Below are 24,419 nucleotides of genomic sequence, written 5' to 3'. Positions count from 1 at the left end.
ACATGGAAGCAACCTAAGTGTCCATCAACAGATGAATGGATAAAGAAGATGTGGCACATATATACAATGGAATATTACTCAGCCATAACAAGAAACGAAATTGAGTTATTTGTACTGAGGTGGATGGACCTAGAGTCGGTCACACAGAATGAAGTAAGTCAGAAAGAGAAAAACAAATACCGTATTCTAACACAAATACATGGAATCTAAAAAAAAAAAATGGTTCTGATGAACATAGGGGCGGGACAGAAATAAAGACACAGATGTAGAGAATGGACTTGAGGACATGGGGAGGGAGAAGGGTAGGCTGGGATGAAGTGAGAGAGTAATATTGACATATATACACTACCAAATGTAAAATAGATAGCTAGTGGGAAGCAGCTGCATAGCACAGGGAGATCAGCTGGGTCTCGACCACTTAGAGGGGTGGGACAGGGAGGGAGGGAGGGAGACACAAGAGGGAGGGGATATGGGGATATATGTATGCATATAGCTGATTCACTTTGTTATACAGCAGAAACTAACACAACATTATAAAGCAATTATATTCCAATAAAGATGTTAAAAAAATACCCCATAGTATTTGGCTTGGATATGCACAGATTTCTTTCTCTGGGCCAATCTCACCTATAGGTGAATTTTCCACCATGGTTTAGACATTTGGAAACTAATTAGAAAACTGAATCTGATTTAATCCCCTCCTAAGGTCAACACACACGTTTGCAGAGAGGAACTGGGTGGCTCCAAGTCCCATTTTCCGTGCAGGAGGCCTCGGGTGCCCCTTCAAGGCTGTAGCCTCTGTTGCAGGAATACACCACGCTGGGTCCAGCAGTACTGTTTTCAACTGCAGCTTTCCCGTTCAGAAACCCAAGTGGAGCTTCACACTTGGTCTCTAAAAAGAAAAAGAAAAGCTTCATCTTAAGTGATTTTCCCAATCTTCTTTCCTTCTGCAAAGAACTTGTATCACTTATTTAATAATTTAGAAAGAAAAAGAAAACCACAGAGTAAAAGGATCCATACAGAACATTTTCTTACTATCTTGCATTTCAGAGATAGAAACTATTCAAACCATTATCATTGTAGTTTGAATTAAACCTGCTGCAAAACGGAAACAATCCCCTCACCGACAGCATAGCAGTTTCCTATTCCAGACATAGGTGTTTCCTTTTCATTCTCCTCTCCTTTCACCCTGCACGTACATTCACACATTTTTTGATAATGAACAACTGAGATAAAAAAATGCGATTACTGGAATGCCCAATGATGCCTTTCTGTGACTTGAGATGTTACTCAATGTTTATGTTTGTGTTTATGTATACACACACACGCACACACGGTTCTTTTTTAGAACTAAAAAGTCATATTCCCCATTGAATTTCAGCCATATAATATTGCTTAAAAGACTTAAGATTCCTATTGCATACAAAATCAACTCATTAATCTATACTAGACAGTATGGTTGAAACAACAGTGAACAAAGATTCAGGTACCCCAAGTCCTAGTGTTAGCTCTGCCACTAACTTCATTTCTGATACTGGGCAGGTCACTTCCCCTCTCCCAGCCCGTTTTCACTCATTGGTCAACTCAAGGGTCTGGACTAGATTATTCAAGAGGCCCCTTCTAGTTTGAAAATTTGATGACTCCTCCAGAATTATTAAGAGAAAAGCATTTTTAAGCCTGCCGTTTTGATTGGTTTGTAACTATTGTATTTACATACATTGTCTTTCGGCAGAGGAGTAATATGAGCCATATCCTAGGAACAGTCACCTGTATTCACCCACATCCTGCTAAATACACTTGACTGCTCTCATACAATGAGTTAATGAAAGTTCCACAAACAGTGTGAATATTCATTTATTGGACAGTGGTACCAACATCATTTTAAGAAGATGTCAGTACTGCCCAGGACTGTTACCAAGGCAACAGCTCTAAGCCTTCTAATTTATCATTATTTTGGAGAAAAACCCATAAAAAGGCAGGTAAACTCAATAATTAACTAGTTTCTAAACAAAATGTTTGCCATTCCAGTGTCAACAATCTTGTGCTCTATTCCAGTTTAATCATTAATCTCTACCACAGTGTTTCACCCTTCTATTGGTTTGGTGCCCTTGAGCAAAAGCCTGTAAAAGGTTCTCATGCAGTTCACGGAGTCAATTTTTTTTTTTTTAATTACAAAAATGACTTATAAACAAAATGTGGCCACACTGTTATTTTGTGTCCTTAGGATCGTTTTGGGGACTAAGTGTCATTTGACTTACTTTTGCACGTTGCCACCCCTCCACTCCACTGTCCGTTCTCCTGACAGACCCGTTCCCTGTTCCCCTGTGAATCAATGAAAACAGGTCATTGACAAGATGGTACCTTTATAATGAAAAACTAAGGGAATGCAAAGTCACCTCGGATGTGAACTTGAAACTCTTGGCACTGGAATGCTAAATAAAGTCATTAAATAAATATAGTTTAAGAGGTAGGTTTAAACTTTCAAAAATGTTTTCATCAAATTACCTCAAAATTCGTATTCTGGCTGATGAGGGTAATTAAGGTATAGACTTTGTTTCACTTTTTGTTTAAATGATAACTAATTATAACCAACAGCAAAGACTGATGAAGAATGTGTCTGAAATGTCAGAGAGGTATATTTGCTTAGCATACTTAAAAATATTTTGAATTAAATTTATTTTTTAATATCTGAGAGTTACGGCAAAGAAGGTGAATTAGTTTATTTATACCCTTGGACATGAAACATGTCAAGATATCTTATTGGTATCAGGATTGACTTTTTGACAATGTAACGTATCCATTAAAGATAAACTTACCCTATTAAGGTCCCCAGCAAGTAAAATTTTATATATTTTGAGTAAAAATATTTCTAAAATTTATTTCCCTGCCTTCAGAAATAGAGTAAATATAATGTAATTTACTTAAAAAAATATTTATAGTTGTTATTCTCAATGCACTTTTGGTATATTTTTCAATATCCCATAGCCCTTGGGGGCTATACAGGCTGTTTGCCCCCCCCCCCCGCCAGAGTTATTATAGGCTGAGCTAGGCTAAGATTACTGGGTTTTTATTTCTGGATATAATTTTTATGCTTCCTTGCTTCCTCTTTTTTTGTTGTTTATCTTTTACTGTAATCATCAGTGTTCCTAATGATAACCTTTTCCCATGTTTTAAATTCCTAATTTACTATGGAATAATAAGATAAATAAAATTCTCTAACATTATACGTTAAAAAAAAAAGATTAGGTTCCAAGTGATGTATTAAGGGGCTTGACTCTAAGTCAAGTATATGAACCTTAGCACATGGATTTTGTCTCATGGCTTTTCAATCCTCAGAGCTCTTTGGATACATATCCTCTTGAAGCTGTGTTCTAAATTAGCAAGATGTCTGAAAGGAGCAATCGCCTCGACTTTAGTTTTTATCTGATTGACTGATGTCTTTTATCCTTAATCTTCTATTCAAAGGTATTTACTTTGAGCTATCAGTTTAATTACTGACAAATCTTTACGTATAAAAATTCCATTGACTTTGATGGAAGGATACTCTCCTGACTTTCCAAGAAAATAATTGAACCAATAAAATTAAATTTTAAAAAAATATATATTCATCATTTTCTTCTTATTGAAAAAATAATATGTTTTGACTACAGAAAGGCTGGAAAACATGAAAGAAAAGTACAAAGTTTTCTAGGATTCTTCATTCAGAGATAAACCCTGTTAACACTTGCTGTACTTTCGTTGTGTTTATATACTTATGTATGCACAGGAAAAGATACTATTCCAGCTTGTGAATTATTTTTTATTACTTTTGAGGAAGTATATGACAAGCCATCAAAGCCAGCTCCCTATTTGGGTACTTCCAGAGTGGACTACACTCAAGTAGCTAATTTTATAGTCAATAGGTTAGCATTTTTCCCACTAAGATATTTTCCTTTTTCTTCCAATAATTCACATAATATTCTGTTTCAATTATGTCAATTTTTGTTCCAATAAAAACTCAACTCTATTTTCTGTAACTATTGCTGTAAAAAAAAAAAATCAAACACCGTCTGTCGGTTCCCTCCTTAGTAAGTTGCAAATTTTATCATGCTTTTCCTTCTTTCTTTTTCTCTCTCTATCCCTTTACTTATCTTGTTTTTGTTTTGTTTTTTATCTGGAGTTTTAGATCCAGATTAGCATCAAGTTACTATTTTTGACATAATGTATCTGCTTAATCAACAGTTAAGTTAGTTAGTTATAGTAAGTTTTAGAATCATAGAAACCACTTTATTGCTCACTACCAGTGATTTTAGAACAATGACTATCCCATTTTTGAGTTATTTTGATTTATTCCTCAGTTGCCTGTAGTGATTTTTCTTTCGAGAAGACTGCATGTGTAGTAAAATTTTTGAGATTTAGATGGCTCAAAGAAGTTGCTTACCTTACATAAAAATGATAATTTATTTACATATTAGAAAATTTTAACATGATTTACATTAGCTGTCTTAACTGCTTTGTCTGATTTTGGTAATAACATGCATACTAGGAGTAATGATAATAACTGCCCTCTACTGAACTCAGACAATGCATAAAGGATGGTGCTTGACACTTTCTTTTATCTCCAGTCCTTGCAGTAACTTTGCAAAGGTGGTTATATCATTTCTACTACAGATGGGATGAAACAGCAGCTCAGAGAGGTTCAGTCAGTTCCCCAACATCTTTCATCCAGCAAGAGCAGAGAGCCTGTAACAGAGGTCTGCTGGGACCAAGTCCCTATTCTTAACCACTTTTCCAGCCATTGACCTTTGGTATCTGGGGCACTTGTTAAAAATGCAAAAATTCAAATTCAACAGTTCTTTTTTTGGTAAGACTTTTCCCTAAGGGTGTGTTTTTCCATCCAGAGGCATTATAATGTCTGGGTGCCTCTATTTTTTTTTTCTGACATCAGTAGCCATGATGATGATAACCTAAATCCATTAATTCATAAGAGTTGCAAATTCTGAGATTTAAATTCTATAATTATTGACTGCTTTCATCTACTATTTGGTTACTTAGTCATCCAGTTAGCATTGAAAAGATACTTTTCCCCCTTTCGTTGTGTTTTCAAAATAATGAATTTGCTCATGGGCATCCCCTAAAAGTTACCAACTAATTATCTTCTAGTATCATTGTGAGTCTACTGTCATTCATGACATATTTGATGTGTTTCAGTCCATTAAAGTTATTACCCTTATTGATGCTAAAACGGTCTCATCTTGGCCTGTGGAAGCCTCATCCAGTTGGCTCCTGGGTTTTTTTTTTAACATGTCACCTTTGATAGTTTCCCTCCTAACTCATATGATAAGCTTTTCTAGGCTAATCTTTTACATTTCATGTTCCAGACCTGGACTTGGTTATTTCTGTAAGTAACTGGACATTAATATTTAGAAAAAATTTCTCAGGTGATTCAAACATGTAGCTTGGAATATGAACAATTGTTATAGCATCTCTCTCAATTTTGTGGTTAACACTGGGATATTTCCAAAATTTTTAAGGTAAATTATCTACTTCCTCAAATTTAATGACTCATCAGTTTGCTATATATTTGTTTAGATTTTATACCACTTTTCTTCTTAACAAATTGCAAGATTAGTACTCTCACATGAAGAGCAACTGAGTTTCAAAAACAGAAAAACTCTTCAGTTGCAATAACCATTACATTACCATCCTTCTTTCCCACCACCTTTTTTAAAAAAAAAATCTTTTGAGGAAATAAAACAAGATCCACCTAAGCCTAGTTCCAGCTTTCATGGACCTATCTTATGAAAGTTCTCTGGTTCTATGGTCAGTAGAAAAAAAATGGAACATCCTATACACATTTAACAAATCACTGGCAATGCATACTTCTGCAAAACCTACATTTAATACCATTATAACAGCAAAAGAGGAAAGAAGTTTCCCGAAAAACCAAAGGACAACACTATAATATAAAACAGGCCTCTTAAAGTTCAAGTTTGATGATGTGATCATGCTTTTAGCAAAATTGACTGCAGCATTCACACCAAAGTAAATAGGTGCTGCTGATGGGATTTTAATATTACAAACCAGGCAAGCGTGGTCTTGAGACCTACCATGGCATTTGGTTAGAAGTGCTCTGGGGATTTTTTCAGGCCATACCTGCCTTCTGGGAACCTGGAATCTCAATCAAAAACCCTCCAAGGTATTCGGGCCCACTGCTTGAGGAAACCCTAGCTTTGTATAACTAAATCCTTATGGTTGCCTCCCCACAGTGACAGATGGACTGTGTAGAATACAATTAAAAGGAGGCGAAAACACAGGTTTAAATGACCAACTAAAGTCTTGTGGCTGGTATGCAAAGTTCCTCTTTTTTTCATGGCTTTGATTCTTTAATTTGAGACTTACTTTGCTTTTTAAAATTGTAAGTCACTTTAAATATTTCTTAGAGAGTGCTAAAATATAAGGCAACAAAGTATAGAAAAGTCTTTTAGGACCCAAATCAGTGAAACAAAATGGCGTAACACTAAAAATATTCCTAAGTATATTGGAAAAACAAATGAATGCTAGTTAAACAATTTGTTCGCTTACCTCTAATTCATATCCAGTTTCACAGTGATAAATAATCACGCTTTCAAAGCTGTATTCACTGCCAAACACAAACCCATGTTCTGGACTTTCAGGTTTCCCACAAGAAACTGGACTGCAGGATTCATCAGAAAATGGTGGCTCCCAGGTGCCATCAAGCTAAATAACAAGTTATAAGTAACACTTAGAAATTAGTACACATGAATGAAGACGTCTGCAAATATTGGTTGTATAACAGAATAATATGCAAATGATAGTCAGAGGACCGAGAACTTGGCCCTACTTCTGCCACTTACTATCTTTGGCCTTAAAAACACACATTAATTATCAGATGGCTTTAACAGTCATCACTAAACAATTTTAGACATTTCTGAAACTCACAAAACAAGCATTTTCTTCCTAATAGAATCCTTTAAAAAATCAAGAACACCAAGAAGTATGTTTTCATTATGATGCATGAGGACTGGATGGTAGATACAAATATTCCATGACTTATAGTAATACACCCTTATATTTTACATAATTCTGCGTTTTAATCTAAGGCTGATGAGAAACAGCAACTTTCAGGCATACGATCCAAAGTTTAAAAAGATGGCTTCCTTTTCTCCTTTCCCAGCATGAATACTTGAAAACATTCTATCATATATTGTGAGCAAGTCACATAGTTAAAGAAAAAAAAAAGACACACATACATTTACTTTATTTCCTCACCACCACAGTTAGAATTAACATTTTCCAGCCTTCTTTTCAGGTATAGTAGTGAGGCATACACAGATGTTTCCTTTGAAGACTGTTATTCTCTTGCTAATGTTGTTTTGTTTTCTTTGAGGAAATAGCATATGAGTTGAATAGCAGTCTAAAACAAGACTTGAGGCTAAGCCCTTTATTCTACAGATAAGCCAGAAATAATTTTATATATATATACATGTATATGCCTGCTTCATAATTAACCATTCCCCTAATGTCAGAAATATACATTGTATCTAATTTTTCAATACTGTAAATAATGCTTCAATAAATATATTTTTTGCACAAATGATTCTGGGTATTACTATTAACTTTTAAAAGCAACATAGTATTGTTTTCTTTTGATATATCTGGAGTTTATTTTGGTATACATTAATTTTTTCCCTAGTGGTTACTTCATTGTATCAGAATGATTTGTTTATTAATGATTCCTTTCTTCACTGACTTGTGATGATTCCTTTATCAGGATCTACTTTTGACTTATTTCTTCCATTCCATTCATTTCCCCTTCTACCGAATTTTACACTAATACCACACTGATAGGAGCTTGGCAATTCTAAGTAGCTTTATTAAAGTGACACAAGTAGTAAGCAGAGGCAGAATTTGACTCCAATTTTTGTTTCTGCTACCTTTGCTCTTCTACTAAAACTGGAAACATATTTGGTAACAATCAGGCCTCATTTCTACACATAGAGAGTCTATGTGTAGACCATACACATAGTTAATCTGTCATGAATCTCTTGTTATAGATATTTTAACATTTTATTTTCCTTTGGGACTTTTCACCTGCCCTTGGCACTTTCTTATTTTTAAAAATGGGACCATTGGAAAGAAAGATATATTTTATTATATTTCTACCAAAAAACTTCTCAAATTCTTTGATATGGTTGGAAATGAGACATTTTCTCTTTTCAGGACAGCAAGATACTGCCTGTGTGGATATATGTATATCTATATCCACACACTTACATATACATATATCTATATACACACACACACATATATAGCATAATATACACTTACATATATATCCACACACACACACACACACACACACACACACACACACACACACACACAGTATAATATATATAAATGAGTTATACCCTACATGTTCTAATTAAGACAGAGAATCTTACCTGACATGTTGATATATTAACCCCCTCATAGGTATATCCTTTTGCACATGACACAGAAACTTGCTTATTCACACTGAAATCATCCCCATGGACAAGTATGTGTGTTATGCTTGCTGGCAAAGGACATTTCTTAGGACTGCAAGAGATTCTCTCAGGGAACCAACGACCATCTTTCTGACAGGTGAATGTGTCTATTTCTGTATCCATCATATAACCTTCTAGACACCTGCAATGGAAAAGTAAAAATGAATGCCTTAAAGGGAATGCAATATAGTTGGTGACTTATTCTTGGATTCAAGAAGCTGTTATAAAGCTTAGTAGACATTTTATGTGATGTATTAAAAATGACTCAAATGTCAGGGGGATGGAGCTGCCTTGCAAAAACACCAAGAAAACAATGACAACCAGATGAATCCTTAGTTATCCACATTAAGGATTAGCCAAGTCTAAAGTTGCTTTAAATGTTGTTGACATGATTTACCTTTGTTCTGGATAATATCATTATTAAATTTATTTTTATTATGAAAATATCTAACAGTTCAAGGAACTAGACGAAGTCCAAAACAGACTCAGATACTAGTAAGAATATAACACAATTAACATTTTTGGGGAATCTACTTTGTGCCAAATGAAGTCCTCTACATAGGGTGTGTCTTTTAATCCTGTTTAGTAGGTAGGTATCATGTAACCGTAGTATTGGTGTTCAAACTCAAGTCAAGCTGGCTCTAAAACCCTCTATGATTTTTAAAATTTGCACTTTTTCATTCAGCAAATGTTTACGGAGAATTTGTTAAATTCTAGTCACTGTTCTAATTGCTCTACAAATATGAACCCATTCTCATGTCAACCCTATGAATAGGTGTGATTATTTTCTTTATGCCCATTTTTCAGATGATGAAACTGACACCAGAGAGATTAAATAACTTTCCCAGGAAGCGACAGAGCTGAGATTCCTACCTATGGAATCTGGCTCTAGAGTCCATGCTTTTACCACTATACTATGCTGCTTTTTTAATTAAACCATTTAATTAACTAACATATATTGGGTGGATATATTTTTTAAATTTCACAAATTACCAGGCTAGGTAGCAGTCACAGGTTTTGCAAACTTGGAACGATCTGTTTACTAATAAGTGAAGATCTGAAGACAATCAACACACAAGGAAAAACAAACAGGTGAGTCTTGGGAAGTAGGTCTTATTGTGATTTCTCAAGCTATCTGAGACACCAACATCCAAATAGAAAATTGAAAATGCATGTCAAAAGTGAGGAATAATTTTTGTTTTTCTTCTTGGTGCATAATCCACTATTCTTTAGGTTTCATTACAGTGACAATCCTCCCTTGGGTCTATTTCTTACTGTAATTAAGAGAAAATGAAGGTAGAGCTAAAATGTCTACAACAGACAAGCTTAAGAAGAGTTATTAAATTATTAATAAAATCTAAGAAGCCAATATGTGAAGGATAATCCATAATTCCTTCAGAGCTATCAATAAAATCTAAATTGATTTAGAGGGTTGAGATATATTTACACATTACAGGCATTTATTCCAATAAAAGTCTAATTTATAAATTCATTCCATATTGTCTCATCTTTTTTTAATACTACATTTTAAATAGAGAACTTTTCAGCAAAAATCACTATCTGTGCATTAAATGCTTAGTTTGCTCAGATAGCATAGGTTGGATGTCCCCTCAAGACTATCTCCCTATTAATGTTGACCAATTAAAGTATGTGATTTTTGACCTGAATTCTTCAGCTTTTGCCTTATTTCCCCAACATTTGCATATGTGAATATAATCATTAGGTGATACCGAAGAAATTTATCAGCATAATGTTTACAAAAGAGCCTGTGATTTAAGAGATATTAAAGCTAGCTAGAGGATCTTGCTGTTCCATGAAGTGCAACAGAATATGATAATTATATTAGGAACTACAGTCTGAAAGTGTAGAAATTTGTTCTTACAAGCCAATGGATTTCTGCATAATTGTGGATAGAATAAAGCCAAGTGTTAAAAGCTTCAGTTTTTGGACAGCAGTCCAGAGAGGGTGTTTTCTTCCCAGTTAGTTAAATTTTTGACCTATCACTTTTCATTTTACAACCCTCCTGCCTGTGCCCCTTGGAGACTCTAGAGCCATGGTCTTACCTGAGTTTCACTTTACTTCCATAGGTGTGTACCTCTCCAGTTGCCACTGCACTGGAGACAGGTGGTGGGGGTCCACAGGACAGGGGCTCGCAGACAGGATAAGGCTGGCTCCACGTCCCTTTCTCTGTACAAGTCAGATCTGAACTGCCTCGGATGACATACCCAGATCTGCAGTTGTAAGTTATCACATTTTCCTCCAAAGAGCCACTCTCACTGGTGAATGCATTTGGTATCGTTGGGGGAGAACCGCAAGAAGTGTGTTCACAGCGTGGGAAGCCAGAGCTCCATTGGCCATTGGCTTCGCAGGTGATTTCAGAAAGTCCCAGGAGCTGGAAGCCTTTGAAGCACTGAATCCGAGCTGCCTGTCCGCAACCAAAATCTGTCCTGTTGACTGCTCCATTTTGAATGACTGGTGGGGAACACGTGCAAGGCAGGCAGGAAGGTGGGCTGCCACTCCAGGAACTATTGGAGAGACACTTTCTTGAAGGACTTCCATGGAGCTTATAACCGGGAAAGCACTGATACTGTATATGCCCCCCATGATAAAAGGAAAAGCCATTAGGGAAGCCATGGGCAAGGTCTTCAGGAGGGCCACAGTTGGCTGGTTTACACAGAGGAACCTGGGTATCCCAGTTACCATTTGATTGACAGATGAGTCTGGGGGAACCGTGCAACACGTAGCCGTCTTGACAATGGAACACCACTTTCTTCCCGAAGCCATAGTCCAGGCCATCCATCACCCCATTTGCCACCTGTAGTGGGGGGGAACACCTGACAGGCACACAGATGGGAGTCGTCCCGCTCCAACTTCCATCAGCAAGACAAACACGACTGCTGGCCCCCTCCAGCAAGAAGCCTTCATCGCAAGTATACTCAACCTCTTTTTGGAATGTATACTCCTCTCCCTTTACCTGGCCATTTGCTGGGACTGGAGGTGAACCACAGTCCACAGGAATACAAATTGGCTCATTCCTATCCCAATTTTTGTTTTCTTGACACATTCTCCTGTCAGTGCCATTCAACACATACCCAGGATTACACTCATAGTACAATATGCTCAGGTATGTGTAGTTGCTTCCTTTGATGGAGCCATTCATAACTAGATTTGGTTTGGGGCATGAGATGGCCTCACAGAGTGGGGAAGTACCGCTCCATTCTCTATTCTGTAGACAAAGTCTTACGTCGGAGCCCACCAGAGTGTGCCCAGGTTTGCAGCTATACTGTATGGCACTGCCCATGGTAGTCTCTGTAAAATGCAAAAAGCCGTTTTCAGGAGCAACAGGCAGGTCACATTCAACTGAAATGCATGACGGCGCACTGCCATTCCAAGTTCCATCCTCCTGGCAGATCAGCACAGGGTTCCCCAAGAGTTCATACCCTGGATTACAGGCGTATGAAACCAGGGTGTTGTATCGGAATTTTGCTGAATGTGTAGCAGGAGATCCCTTTGGGTTTCCCCAGGTTTTAGCCACCATTCCCAGATGATGAGGCGGGTGAGGAGTCAGATATGGAACTTCCATCATGTCTTCTTCTTGGTTAAAATATTCCTGACCATCTCTGACCTTAGTACAGTCTCCAAAATCAATGTGAGGGGGGAGACCGCAGTCTATGAGTACACATGTTGGGATGGAGCTTGACCATCCCGACTCTTCACAGGTCTGCATGGCGTGACCAGCTACCTGGAACCCAGGGAAGCAGCTGTAGATGATCATGGCACCATAGCTGTAATCTGCACCTTCTACGAAACCGTTTTCAATGGGATGTGGGGGATCACAGTGGATGGCACTGCAAGATGGGACATCCACATCCCAATCACCAGTCTCTAAACAAGTCAAGGCTTTGGGACCTTTGAGCCTGAAGCCCCGGTCACAAGAGTAGGTAACAGTCTGCCCATAGTGTAGGTTTGTGTAAGAGAATCTGCCATTCGAAATTTCCCTGGGCTTTGGGCACTCGATGGGTTGACAGGTTGGTTTTCTTCCAAGCCAGTGACCATTTTCCCCACAAAGAGTGGTAGAATTGCCCACCAACTCAAAGCCTGGCTTGCAGGTATAGAGAGCTGTGCTCAGATAGGCAAGACCTTGCACGTCAATGATGCCATTGAGGATTTCCTCAGGTTGGGGGCATTCTACTGGCACACATTCTGGCAGTGGAGAGCTCCAGGTACCATCAGCCTGGCAGAAGGTGGTAGGGTCTCCTCTTAAGGAAAACCCATCCACACAAGAATACTTGACAGTACTTCCGAAATGAAGAGCAGAAGAAGCAAGGACACCAAAGGCAATCAGCGGGGGTGGGAGGCAAAGAACCATCTTACAAACAGGAAAAGAGTCATTCCACTGCTGGGATGGCAAGCACTTCAGGACAGAGGGGCCCTGGAGGGCGTTCCCTTCTTTACAGGAAAATGTCACCACTCCCACCTCGGTGGTCAACTCCTTCAAAACCAGTTGGTTCTCCAAGAGGGGTGGCTCTGGGCACTTGGCGGGCACACACTTTTGGTTTGGCTTCTTATTCCATTTGCCAGATTTCAGGCATGTCCAAGAATGATCACCAATAAGCTCGTAACCCTCATTGCAGAAAAACTGAACCTTGGACCCTACTTCAAAATTTTCTCCTTTCCTGTAGCCATTCTGGATCGGGGGAGGTTTTCCACAGTTGAGAGGGATACACGACAGAGGGGATTCACTGTGCCAGTGGCGATTGGCTTGGCAGACAAATACAGGACTTCCGACTGACTTATAGCCTGGGTTACACCGGTATCTCACTTCACTCTCAAAGGTCCTGCCAGCTGTATGCTGGATAACAGGGAGAAAACAATGAAGTACAATTTGTATAACACGTAATGTAACTGACAAAATACAGCAAATCACAGTAAAGAGGAACTAAACTAAAATGCCTATGTTAAAATGGATCAATTAAGACATAAGCAAATGAGGACTTGTATTTTTCCAATAGGTCCACTCTATTTTTTTAATTTAAATAAACAAAAAGGATGGCAGAAGGTCAAATTAGGTAATCCCTACAGCAGAAATGTTGGCCACAGTGGTAAGCCCATAATAAGTAAAGATCAAGTCTCTAAATCGATTGATGAGTTGATGGAGCAATACCAAAATTATAAATTACATGGTAAATTAAAAAAATCTCACTGACCAAAGCAGTGCTATAGTGTGTTGTTTTACTCACAGAAAAGGAAACATACACAAACATACATTTGTTTACGCTGTTAGATAGTAAGAAAATTTTTTTATGGATATGGACCTACTGTCAGAGTTTTGTGTTCATTCTTAATATAACTTTAAAAAATTGCTGCCATAACATAAGGGTGGAAAATAAAAAGTAATATTTTACCTTTTAAACAAAAAATTTAATATTCATACTCTCAACATTCAAATATATAAGTGAATAACATAATAAGAGGTCATTTTTAGGCAGTACAAAGATGAATTACTTATGAAAACTTTAAAAAGATTGCAATGGTTCTTTTGTTAATGGTACGTCTAGCTTCCGTGGTGCAGTGAACTTCTTGGTATTTGGACATGATTATTTGTTTTGTTTATTTATTTATTTCTTGGGTGCCCCACATGCATGTAAACACCATGCCATCACAGACCTAATCCGTGTTATTAAATACTAGATCTCCAGTGCCTACCTGGCACCTAGTAGGAGCTCCAGAAATAATTGTTAAATGAATAAATGAAGAAAGCCTCCTTACCTATACTAGACACCTTCTTCCAATGGAAAGCTAATACATCTGAGCAAAAGTCTTAAATAAAAGGCATTCACTATTGTTTTAGAATATAAAGGAGAAAAGGTACTATGTATGCGTGGGTTTTAAAACAGTGTTTAATTAGAATACCGTCTCTTTAAAATGACCCTTGATTTGGGGGAACAGATTGTTATTCCTGTTTTCTTGATAGATTTAATGAGAAGACACATAGTAACGAGAAAGGAGGATATGTGTGGATCTGAGAAAACCCTTTGTCCTGATGAAATTACCTTTAGGTTCCCTAAAAGAAAACTGCAGAAACCACCTTATGGTGAATGGATGGTTTACCCCCATCTTTTGCCTAAAAATAAGAAATGATAACAGATTTCTCTAGGTTCCATTTAGACCTTGATTTCTATAAAAATAAACAATACATCCATCTTGGAATAGCTTTTTATAAATCAAAATAGTATCTCTTAAAACTATTTTATTCTAACGTCATAGCTGGGCTAAGATATTGCTGTAAAGTGTTTCAAGTGCCTATATGCTAGTAGAAGGTAGAAAGCTATAGATTAAAAGGATTCATGACCTCTATCAAATTCTCTCCAATATTTACCACCAATAGATTCAGCGGCTTCTGTCATTCACCTATTAGTCTATTCATGTCCCTGCTTCTGAATAAGCCACAATGGGCTGGCCCTGTAAACGATGAAAGCCATGGACACTTGTGAATCAGTCTCTTACCTCCAGAAAGCCATTCTCAACCTTTGGTGGTTCATTGCAAGATACAGGGTGGCATGTGGGTATGGGGCTACTCCACTGTCCCGTGGCTTCGCAGGCACTCTTCTTCTCCCCTTTGATGTAGAAGCCCCTGTTGCAGCTATAAGCCACCACGGCTCCAAAACTGTAGTTTGATCCAATCGCATAGCCGTTCATGATGCGGGGCGGGTCTCCGCAGCGCACGGGGATGCACTGGATGGACATGGGGGAAGGATACCACTGCCCACCTCTCAGACATTCAATCTTTGCTGAGGTGTTCAGTACGAAACCCTCCGCGCATTTGAAGCTCACAACTGAGCCTGCGGCAAATTTTGCTTTGCTCACAGATTCCAAGATGCTGTAGGAAACAGCAGGGGGTTTTTCACAAAAATGAGCTATACAACGGGGCACGGCCTGACCTTCTGGGGGAACCCACTTGCCCTGGGCATTGCAGAGGAGCTGGGAGTTGTCTGCCAGGCTGTAACCATCTGAACAATAGTAGAATGCAATGTCTCCAAATAACCGATGGGCAGTCTCTGGAGAGGCATGTTCCACACTGGGGGGCTCATCACAGGAGACAGCCAGACACTGCTGGTCACTTCTGCTCCATTTGCCATTGGCCAGGCACTCAATGGTGTCAGGACCGGCAAGGGTGTAGCTATGAGATTAGGGAGAAAGGAACAGTAACTAAGCACATTATTTGAGAAAAGGTGTTTGCATCTTCTTATTCTGCTTTTATTTTGTAAATCTTTCCAACAATAACTTTACTTTTATCCTTTATCCTTTAAAACAATATTTACTATTTGAATTTGAGCTTATTGATCAAATGACCTTCATTTAAGATATACATCTTGGGGCTTCCCTGGTGGCGCAGCGGTTGAGAGTCCGCCTGCCGATGCAGGGGACACGGGTTCGTGCCCGGGTCCGGGAGGATCCCACATGCCGCGGAGCGGCTGGGCCCATGAGCCATGGCCTCTGGACCTGCGGGTTCGGAGCCTGTGCTCCACAACGGGAGACGCCACAACACTGAGAGGCCTGCGTACCGCAAAAAAAAAAAAAAAAAAAAAAAAAAAGATATACATCTTGTTATTAATATTAGGGCTTATTCAGAAAGGGAAGTGGATTTTGCTATTTATACTACCAAATGTAAAATAGATAGCTAGTGGGAAGCAGCCGCATAGCACAGGGAGATCAGCTCGGTGCTTTGTGACCACCTAGAGGGGTGGGGTAGGGAGGGTGGGAGGGAGATGCAAGAGGGAGGAGATATGGGGATATACATATAGCTGATTCACTTTGTTATACAGCAGAAACACACCATTTTAAAGCAGTTATACTCCAATAAAGATGTTAAACAGAGAAAAAGAAACTCTAAAAATTGTTACACATTTCTTTAAAAATAAAAATGAGGACTAAGCTATGGTCCTGTCTGACTCAATTCAAAGTTGGAACTTCATCTATCTATAGATGATTTCCATTGCTTAATTTGATCAATAGTCTTGGAAACAAAAGCTCTGATGAACCACAGGTAGACTGCATATAACTCCTAGTTATCCACTTGCTTATAATCAATGAACTTTAAAGGAGGGATTATAATTTCAGTCTCCACTGTTTCCTAAACCCTTAACCATGTGGTTAGCATTAAAAGCTGTGTCTGCATATGGCTCTGCTATTCAACTAGCATGAATAAATTTTGCTTTGTTTATGCACAGGTATTTCCCCATATATGATGATAGATTGATGACTTACAAAAATCTTAAATTATGCTCAAGTGCTCTCCCAATGAAGCAGAACAAAATATTAGGATACGCAGTATTAGAATAAGTACGTTTGAGTCATTCTGATTTTTATTCTCACTTTCGTACTGAAAAGAAAGAGGACAGGGAGTTTGAAAGGACTGTCTAACATCCGATCAGTCCGTCGTCTTGATAATAATGAAGCGTAAGGGGACTAAAATAATTTGGCACCAATTGAACCCTGTTTAGAAATACTAATTTCTTCATTTTGCAGATGAGTGAATGGTTGTTCAGACAGGCTAGGAAATCTGCTGAGAGTCACATGGATGCAAGCAGCAGTTAGGATGTGAATTTGGTTTACTGGATTCCAACTCTTCTATCTTTCCCATAATGTTGCTCTATCTCGCTTCCTTTATTTATTTATTTTTTTTAGGAGATGACTCTCCCTTTGTATGTATGTATTTATTTATTTTTAACATCTTTATTGGAGTATAATTGCTTTACAATGTTGTGTTAGTTTCTGCCGTACAACAAAGTGAATCAGCTATATGTCTACATATATCCCCATATCCCCTCCCTCTTGAGTCTCCCTCTCACCCTCCCTATCCCGCCCATCTAGGTGGTCACAAAGCACCGAGCTGATCTCCCTGTGCTATGCAGCTGCTTCCCGCTATCTATTTTACATTTGGTAGTGTACACATGTCAATGCTACTCTCACTTCATCCCAGCTTACCCTTCCCCCTCCCTGTGTCCTCAAGTCCATTCTCTACGTCTGCATCTTTATTTCTGTCCTGCTCCTAGGTTCAGCAGAACCTTTTTTTTTTTTTAGATTCCATATATATGTGTTAGCATACAGTATTTGTTTTTCTTTTTCTGACTTAACTTCACTCTGTATGACAGACTCTAGGTCCATCCACCTCACTACAAATAACTCAATTTTGTTTCTTTTCATGGCTAAGTAATATTCCATTGTATATATGTGCCACATCTTCTTTATCCATTCATCTGTCGATGGACACTTAGGTTGCTTTCATGTCCTGGCTATTGTAAATAGTGCTGCAATGTCCTCTCTCTTTTTAAAAGGAGTTCGGTTAGATCGCAATCGGTGGGTGTCCTGTGGAAACTGTATGGCAGTGTCATTAGTACAACTTATCTGACCTGCCCTTCAGCCAAGATTCTTAAGTCATTAACTAGCAAACATTTCTCCTGAGGTCCCTTTTCATTTTATAAGGAATCGGCTCTTATAGAGAGATTGGAATTCCTTCACCTGCTCCAGCAAGATTTAGGAAATCTATAGGAAACAGAAAGATCAAGGAAAAAATGATAGAGCATCATCAGAGATGTGTGTTCCTACCCTACCTACAGTCATATATCATGCTATGGATAGAAGTGGTCTCAAAGTGAATACTCATAGCCTTCCCTAATAGCTGAGCACAGTCTCCAGTTAGGGTCTGCTGCAGTTCATTGTTGTGGAAAAGCTCAGTTCTTTGTATAAGAATCTGAGCTGAATAAATTTTTGGATGGCTTCTGTCTTAAAGGATCCAGGAAGATATACAAAGACAGTATGTTACAAGCATAATTTTATTATTAAAAATACATTGCCCTAGGTCTGAGTGCCTAGACTCTGCTATTCCTGTGTAGAATGTGCTCCATTTATAGAGGCTCTTTTATTTGGGTCTTCATCAATTTATTTTATCAATGTTTTGTAGTTTCAGTGTACATATTTTTCACATCCTTGGTTTAATCTATTTTTTATACAGCAGGTTTTTATGAGTTATCTAATTTATTAGTGTATACATGTCAATCCCAATCTCCCAGTTCATCCCACCACCACCTCCCCCTCCCCCGCCAGCTTTCCCCCCTTGGTGTCCATAGGTTTGTTCTCTACATCTGTGTCTCTATTTCTGCCTTGCAAACCGGTTCATCTGTACCACTTTTCTAGATTGCACGCATATGCGTTAATATACGATATTTGTTTTTCCCTTTCTGACTTACTTTACTCTGTATGACAGATTCTAGGTCCATCCACCTCACTGCAAATAACTCAGTTTCATTACTTTTTATGACTGAGTAATATTCCATTGTATATATGTACCACATCTTCTTTATCCATTTGTTTGTCGATGGGCACTTAGGATGCTTCCTATAGAGGCTCTTGATGTTTTATATTTTTATAGCACAATTTACATCCTTTGCACACTTTGAACCATGCATCATTATTTTCATGGGGTCCTTTGATGTTGCTACCATATTTCATTGGCTGAAGTTTATAGACATCACCTGAGACATCCCTGATTTATTAGGATCCACTGTGCCATCTATAGAGTGCTTCCTTTAGTTAATGGGACTGGCTGCTTTGAGGCAGAAGCCTCTGCCTCCAGAATTTTCCTTATTCCTCAAAGCCTCTTGAGGACACAAGAACAGAGTTTTGTAATCTGGCAGCACTTTGTTAGGCCTCTGACCCCTGATCTGCCGGAAAAACTCCACCAATGACTCTTCCCTAATGGAAAATCACAGCAAAAAGCTCTTCTGTAATATAATGGAAGATTACCACTAAATATATGTATTTTGAATAAATGAATTTAAAGAATGCATTTTCAAAACTATCCATACTTTCCTAGAACTGACACCATCCCTTTCTCTGACTTAAGAACTTGACTTTTCTTTATGATTCTCAATCAACATTTAGTTCTTCATTAGGCAATTAGGCCATGCTATGTGCTAGAATCCCTTCCCTAGTATACAAGGCAATGTCAGTGCATGTACTTTGTGTCCCAGATGAAACAGCTTTTGAGGGGAGTCGTGAAAGAAGCAGGAAAGGAAGAAAAGTAACAGGAACAAAGAAATGGGAGTGTGATATAGCTGGGGACTTCTGGGGACTTACAAATAGTTAGGAATGGCCTATGAACATCTGGAAAAGGAAGCAGTGGTCACTAGGATCTTGTGTGTTTTTGACAGTTGTGATGGTTAATGGGTGAAGATGTGGCAGGCACAGATTAACTGGAAATGGTTTTTGACCGTTCCTTTGACAAGGATTCTCATAAGATTTTAGCAGAAGAAATGCTGCTAGAACAGAAAGATATTTAAATGGTTTATTAACTGGATGACCCAAAGAGTATTGGTTAATAGAAGTAAGCTAGTTGGGTGTTTCGTATCTTCTGAATGTCACAAAACTCTGTCCTTAGCCCATCAGTTTGTAAGCAACACAAAACTGTAGGGTGAAGGATATGGGTTTTAACAGGGCAGTTCAATGTTTCTAATCTTACTAGGTAATATTTAACAAAGATAAAATGGGAGGTCCTGTATATAGATAATAAAGAAAAACTGCACAAAGGGAAACCTGGCTTAGTGACAGCCAATGTGAAAGACTTTAGTTTCCTCGAATGAGTTGAATGAGTCAATGGTGACATCCTTAAAAGGGTTACTGCATCTTTAGAAACTCATTTATACAGAAAGAGAAGAAGAGAAATGAAATAAATTGTTATGTTTCAAGTACCACGCGTCAGTTCCTAGACTTGGTGTCTTTATCTCTCTTGCAGTTACATTCTAATTTGCACATTCAGCTCTGGGTATCACAATTCAAAAAAGGCTATAGACCTATTGGAATAGGCTCAGAGGAGAGTGACTCTGAGAGTGAACAGACTTGGAATCATATCCATTGATGAGAAAGAGAAAGGCAGATTTGAGGTTGAGCTGGCTGAAACGTCTGTCTCCCTACACCTTCACTTCCAAAGCTGCAAGCTTGGCATCTTAACCAGAGTGTAGGATCATTTTTTAGTCATGGAAATGTTATGAAGGGGCTGGGATCCCTTACTGAAACCTCTCAATTAGCTCTAATGATCCATTTGTAGAACCTTGGGGCCAAGCTATCAATACTTGAATGGCTGGCATTTCAGAGGAGCAGAGGAATTTACACTGAGTGGTTTCAAAAATAAATAAATAAAGCTAGTGCTTTAGACTAGATAGCATATTCAGTGAAGATGGGGACAGAGGCTTATCAAAAATAACTGTCTTCTGAAACATATATATCAGTTAGTCTTTTAAGATGCTAAAGAAGGATATATTCTCTGAATGCCAAAAACAAAGAGGAATTAATTTGTAGTTATTGCCTAGATAGAACTATAACTGGTCTCTGATCAAACTGCCACACCATTTCATTATGTTAGAAATCTAAATGAGTGTTAAGATTTCTGGAAGACATATTTCACCTGCTTATGTAAAAGAATCACTTAAAAATGATAAAGTTTTGTACAGATGATAAGATACATCCTATATACGTTGGCTACTAAAACAGGAAAAATTGGAATTGGTATAAATCTAAAACATTGAACTATTTAATTTTACTCTGTGTGACCTTTTGTATTCTCATTCAAGAGACATTGGGGACACACTTGCAGTCTGTTATTAAAAATCAGGCCACATGTATTATAAAACAAGTTGTTTTCCTCCATATTTCCAAGGAAAATTGTCCCATCGATATTACAGTGATGTCATAGAATGACACATTTTAGGATACACTGGCTGTAATACATTATCATACTTCTGGAATGCTAACAAAAAATCCTTTGAAAATGGGCAGAGTAATCTCCAGATGCAATTTTCAGTGATTTGATTCATGAAGTGAATGCCTACTAACGGGCATGGGCCTGGGAAGCTTTGTGAGAAGGCTCCCCAGTGGGTTATTAGCTCTTCTCTTCTGAGAAAAAGAACCTTAAAAGAGTCTTAAAAGAGCAGCATACTAGATATTTAAAGGGCTGCAATTTAATAAGAGCAATAGAAAGTATAAATCTATATCAGTAATTAGTTCTGTTTTCAATTGAAAAAGATTACAAAAATGTTATCGTAGTATATTCAGTAATTGCATTTAAAAGTCTATATTTGAGAAGACTCAAAAGGGAAACATTCTATCCGGATGTTAGGATGTCAATGACCCTTCCTTCCTATTGAGTTTCTCACCAAGAGAGTATACATGAGGATGAAAAGGAAAATGGGAAACAAGTGACCATTTTATTAATTGAGGCAAAAAGCTGAAAACCACCAGTGTAATGTTTTGATAAAAGGTGAATTTAGAAGGCCAATTTCAGGGCAGGAGACAGAAATCAGACTTATTCCTTTCCTTCTCTGGCATTCATCTTACTACTACAGTCTCCTAAAGTCTCTGCTCTTCTATCCTAATCTTGAGAGAGTGTCTTCTTTTCTTAACCAAGGAAACCCAATAAGAGAAGACGAAAATACTGAGACCAAAACAAGAATGTGTGTATGTGCACCCAATAAACAGGAGTGGGTAGCTTAAACGGTGTGTAGGTCAGTGGTCTGTGTTAGGCAGCCCCAAGGGAGAAGAGGGAATTGAGAGGGCTAGGGAGGGAAATAGGCCCTAACATTCTTATCAGGCCAACAGCATCTTAGGAAGTGGAAGGAGACAGCAGGATGCCAAAGCCATTACACAAAAGCCATGACATGAACACAGTGATTCCACCCTGGAACAGAACAGACATAATGCATGTTGACCTATGCTAATCAATCCCTTGGTGGGGAGAGATAGAAAAGGAGTGAAGAGAGAGAGGACAAGCACTGACTTCTAGTTCTGGCTATAATATTGTCTGAACACCCTCCCTATATAACACTTGATGAAATACAACAGAAATTATTTTAAATGCATAGCTTAGCTGACCAGAAAGGAAATCTCCATGTGCCAGAAATGAAGAGGAAATTAAAAACAGAAAAGTAAGCCTGTGAATGAATGCTATGGTTGCCCTTGGATTGGACAGGAAAGGGGAAATAGAGAGTAATAGCTGAGTCTCTGGCAAGAATCTATGTCCTAGAAGGACATACACTGAAAGGATATTCACCAGAAAAATTCCACCTAAAGGCCTAGTGAGATGACAAGTGAGATCTCTGTATTTGCTGGGAATCTGGCTGGAAAAACAAAGTCCTGGCTAAGGTAGCAGAACCCAGGACTGCACGTCATGTGGACTTGAGGGTAGGGTTTATACCACTCATTTTGTATGGAAAGCCTATGAACTGATAAATAAATGTAAAATTAGGTTTTTGGATGGTGATACTCCTGGGGCACCTAGAAGAAAAAATAATCCTTATACTCAGGCCATTAGAGGACTGTCAGATCAAACAAGTCCCAAACACTATAAGGACAGAATCTGAAATTACAAAACACACATGCACGCTTTCCATCATCAATGGGTCAGTAGACAGAACAAACAGCAAGATGAGGGCACCAATAAATTGAGATAATAGAAAAAGTGGTCTAAAATCTAAAAAAAAAATGAAATAAATATGTTCAAATAATTAAGGACAAAACCCCTTAAAATCCTATTTAAAAAGAAGAGACTATGTAAAAAGAAATAGTTGAAAAATAAACAAAGAGAAATTCTAAAAATAAAAATATAGAAAATAAAAATTCAAAAAAAGGGGACACATTTCAAAAGCAGATTATAGATAGTAGAAAGGAAAATTAGTGAACTGGAAGATATATGTGAGGAAATTATCCAAATGCAACCCAAGTTTTTAAAGAGATGGAAAATGTGACAGGCTAATAAACATGTAAAGTAGAAATAAAAGCTCCAGTATTTATCTAATAAAACTTACAGAAATAGAGAAAAGTGAAAGTTAAGAAGAAAGAATATTTAAAGTGAAAATAGCTTATTCTAAAATTGGTGAAAGATACAAATTCTCAGATGTAAGAAGTACAAAGAGCCCTGAACAAGATGAATGGCAATTAGTACAACTTTAGTCATACCATAGAGAAACACCAAAACAACGAAGACAAATTAAAAAAAATAAATAAAGGGAAAACACATTACTTATAAAGGAACAACAATTCAACCAGTTTCTCAACCTCAGCACTACTGACATTTTGGACCAGACAATTCTTTGTTGTGGGGGTCTGTCCTATGCATTGTAGGATGTTTTAGCAGCATCCCCAGACTCTATTCACTAGTTCCTATAGCACCTTTCCCTCAACAGGGACAACCAAAAACATCTCCAGACATCTCCAGTCAAATGTTCCTGGAGGGCAATATTGCCCCTGGTTGAGGGCTACTAAATTAGACTCATGGAATCCTCAGTAGAAACACTAGAAGTCATAGGGCAATGGAAATACTTTTCAAAAATGTTTATGGAAGCAAACTATTAATGTAGACTTGTATACCCAGCTAAACTATAATTCAAGAGCAAGGGTAAAATACTATTATTTTCAGACAAAGATTGTGTAACATACTGACTCTTGCCAAAAGAGAGATATAAAGGATGTACTTCAGGAAGTAGAAGCATTAAACGCAAAGGAAGGAGTGGGATGGAAAAAGCAATTCATAAAAATGAATGCTTTGTATGAAAGATTCATAAAAATGTTAGTAAATCTAAATAAGCATTGAATATATTAAAAAAAGGACTAATTTGGAAAGTTGTAAAATAAGAGGAAAGTAAAATGTAGACAGTGATAAGACATTTAAGATGAGATGGGTGACAGAAACAAATATTTTCTAAGATCTTTGAGTTGTTCAGCAGAAAGGCAAAGAAATTGAGTATGATCTCAGAGTAGGAAAAACTTCTTAAATTTGACACATACAAAAAAAAAAAACTCTAAAGGAAACAACTCATAAATATTAAGGACTATCTA

General features: G+C 37.8%; 1 protein-coding gene across 5 annotated transcripts in view; it reads right to left on the bottom strand.

Moving 5' to 3' along the window:
* Positions 1-24,419, bottom strand: part of SVEP1 (sushi, von Willebrand factor type A, EGF and pentraxin domain containing 1) — a 204,051-nt gene that overhangs the window by 27,644 nt on the left and 151,988 nt on the right. For 4 of the 5 annotated variants that reach the window (XM_055087033.1, XM_024126322.3, XM_024126323.3 and 1 more), the window contains 6 exons: positions 15,039-15,711; positions 10,595-13,383; positions 8,448-8,673; positions 6,565-6,720; positions 2,259-2,322; positions 719-892 (listed from right to left, as the gene is read on the bottom strand). In XM_055087033.1, the coding sequence (XP_054943008.1) occupies positions 719-892; positions 2,259-2,322; positions 6,565-6,720; positions 8,448-8,673; positions 10,595-13,383; positions 15,039-15,711 (4,082 nt within the window). Of the gene's footprint in view, positions 1-718; positions 893-2,258; positions 2,323-6,564; positions 6,721-8,447; positions 8,674-9,539; positions 9,806-10,594; positions 13,384-15,038; positions 15,712-24,419 lie in introns of those variants that run through there. The other variant, XM_028493673.2, reaches the window with a different exon arrangement.

Source organism: Physeter macrocephalus, chromosome 9, assembly GCF_002837175.3.
Source record: "Physeter macrocephalus isolate SW-GA chromosome 9, ASM283717v5, whole genome shotgun sequence".
NCBI classification, from domain to species: Eukaryota; Metazoa; Chordata; class Mammalia; order Artiodactyla; family Physeteridae; genus Physeter; species Physeter macrocephalus.
Note: the sequence above shows the minus strand (reverse complement) of the source record. Positions and strands in the feature narration are given on the sequence as shown.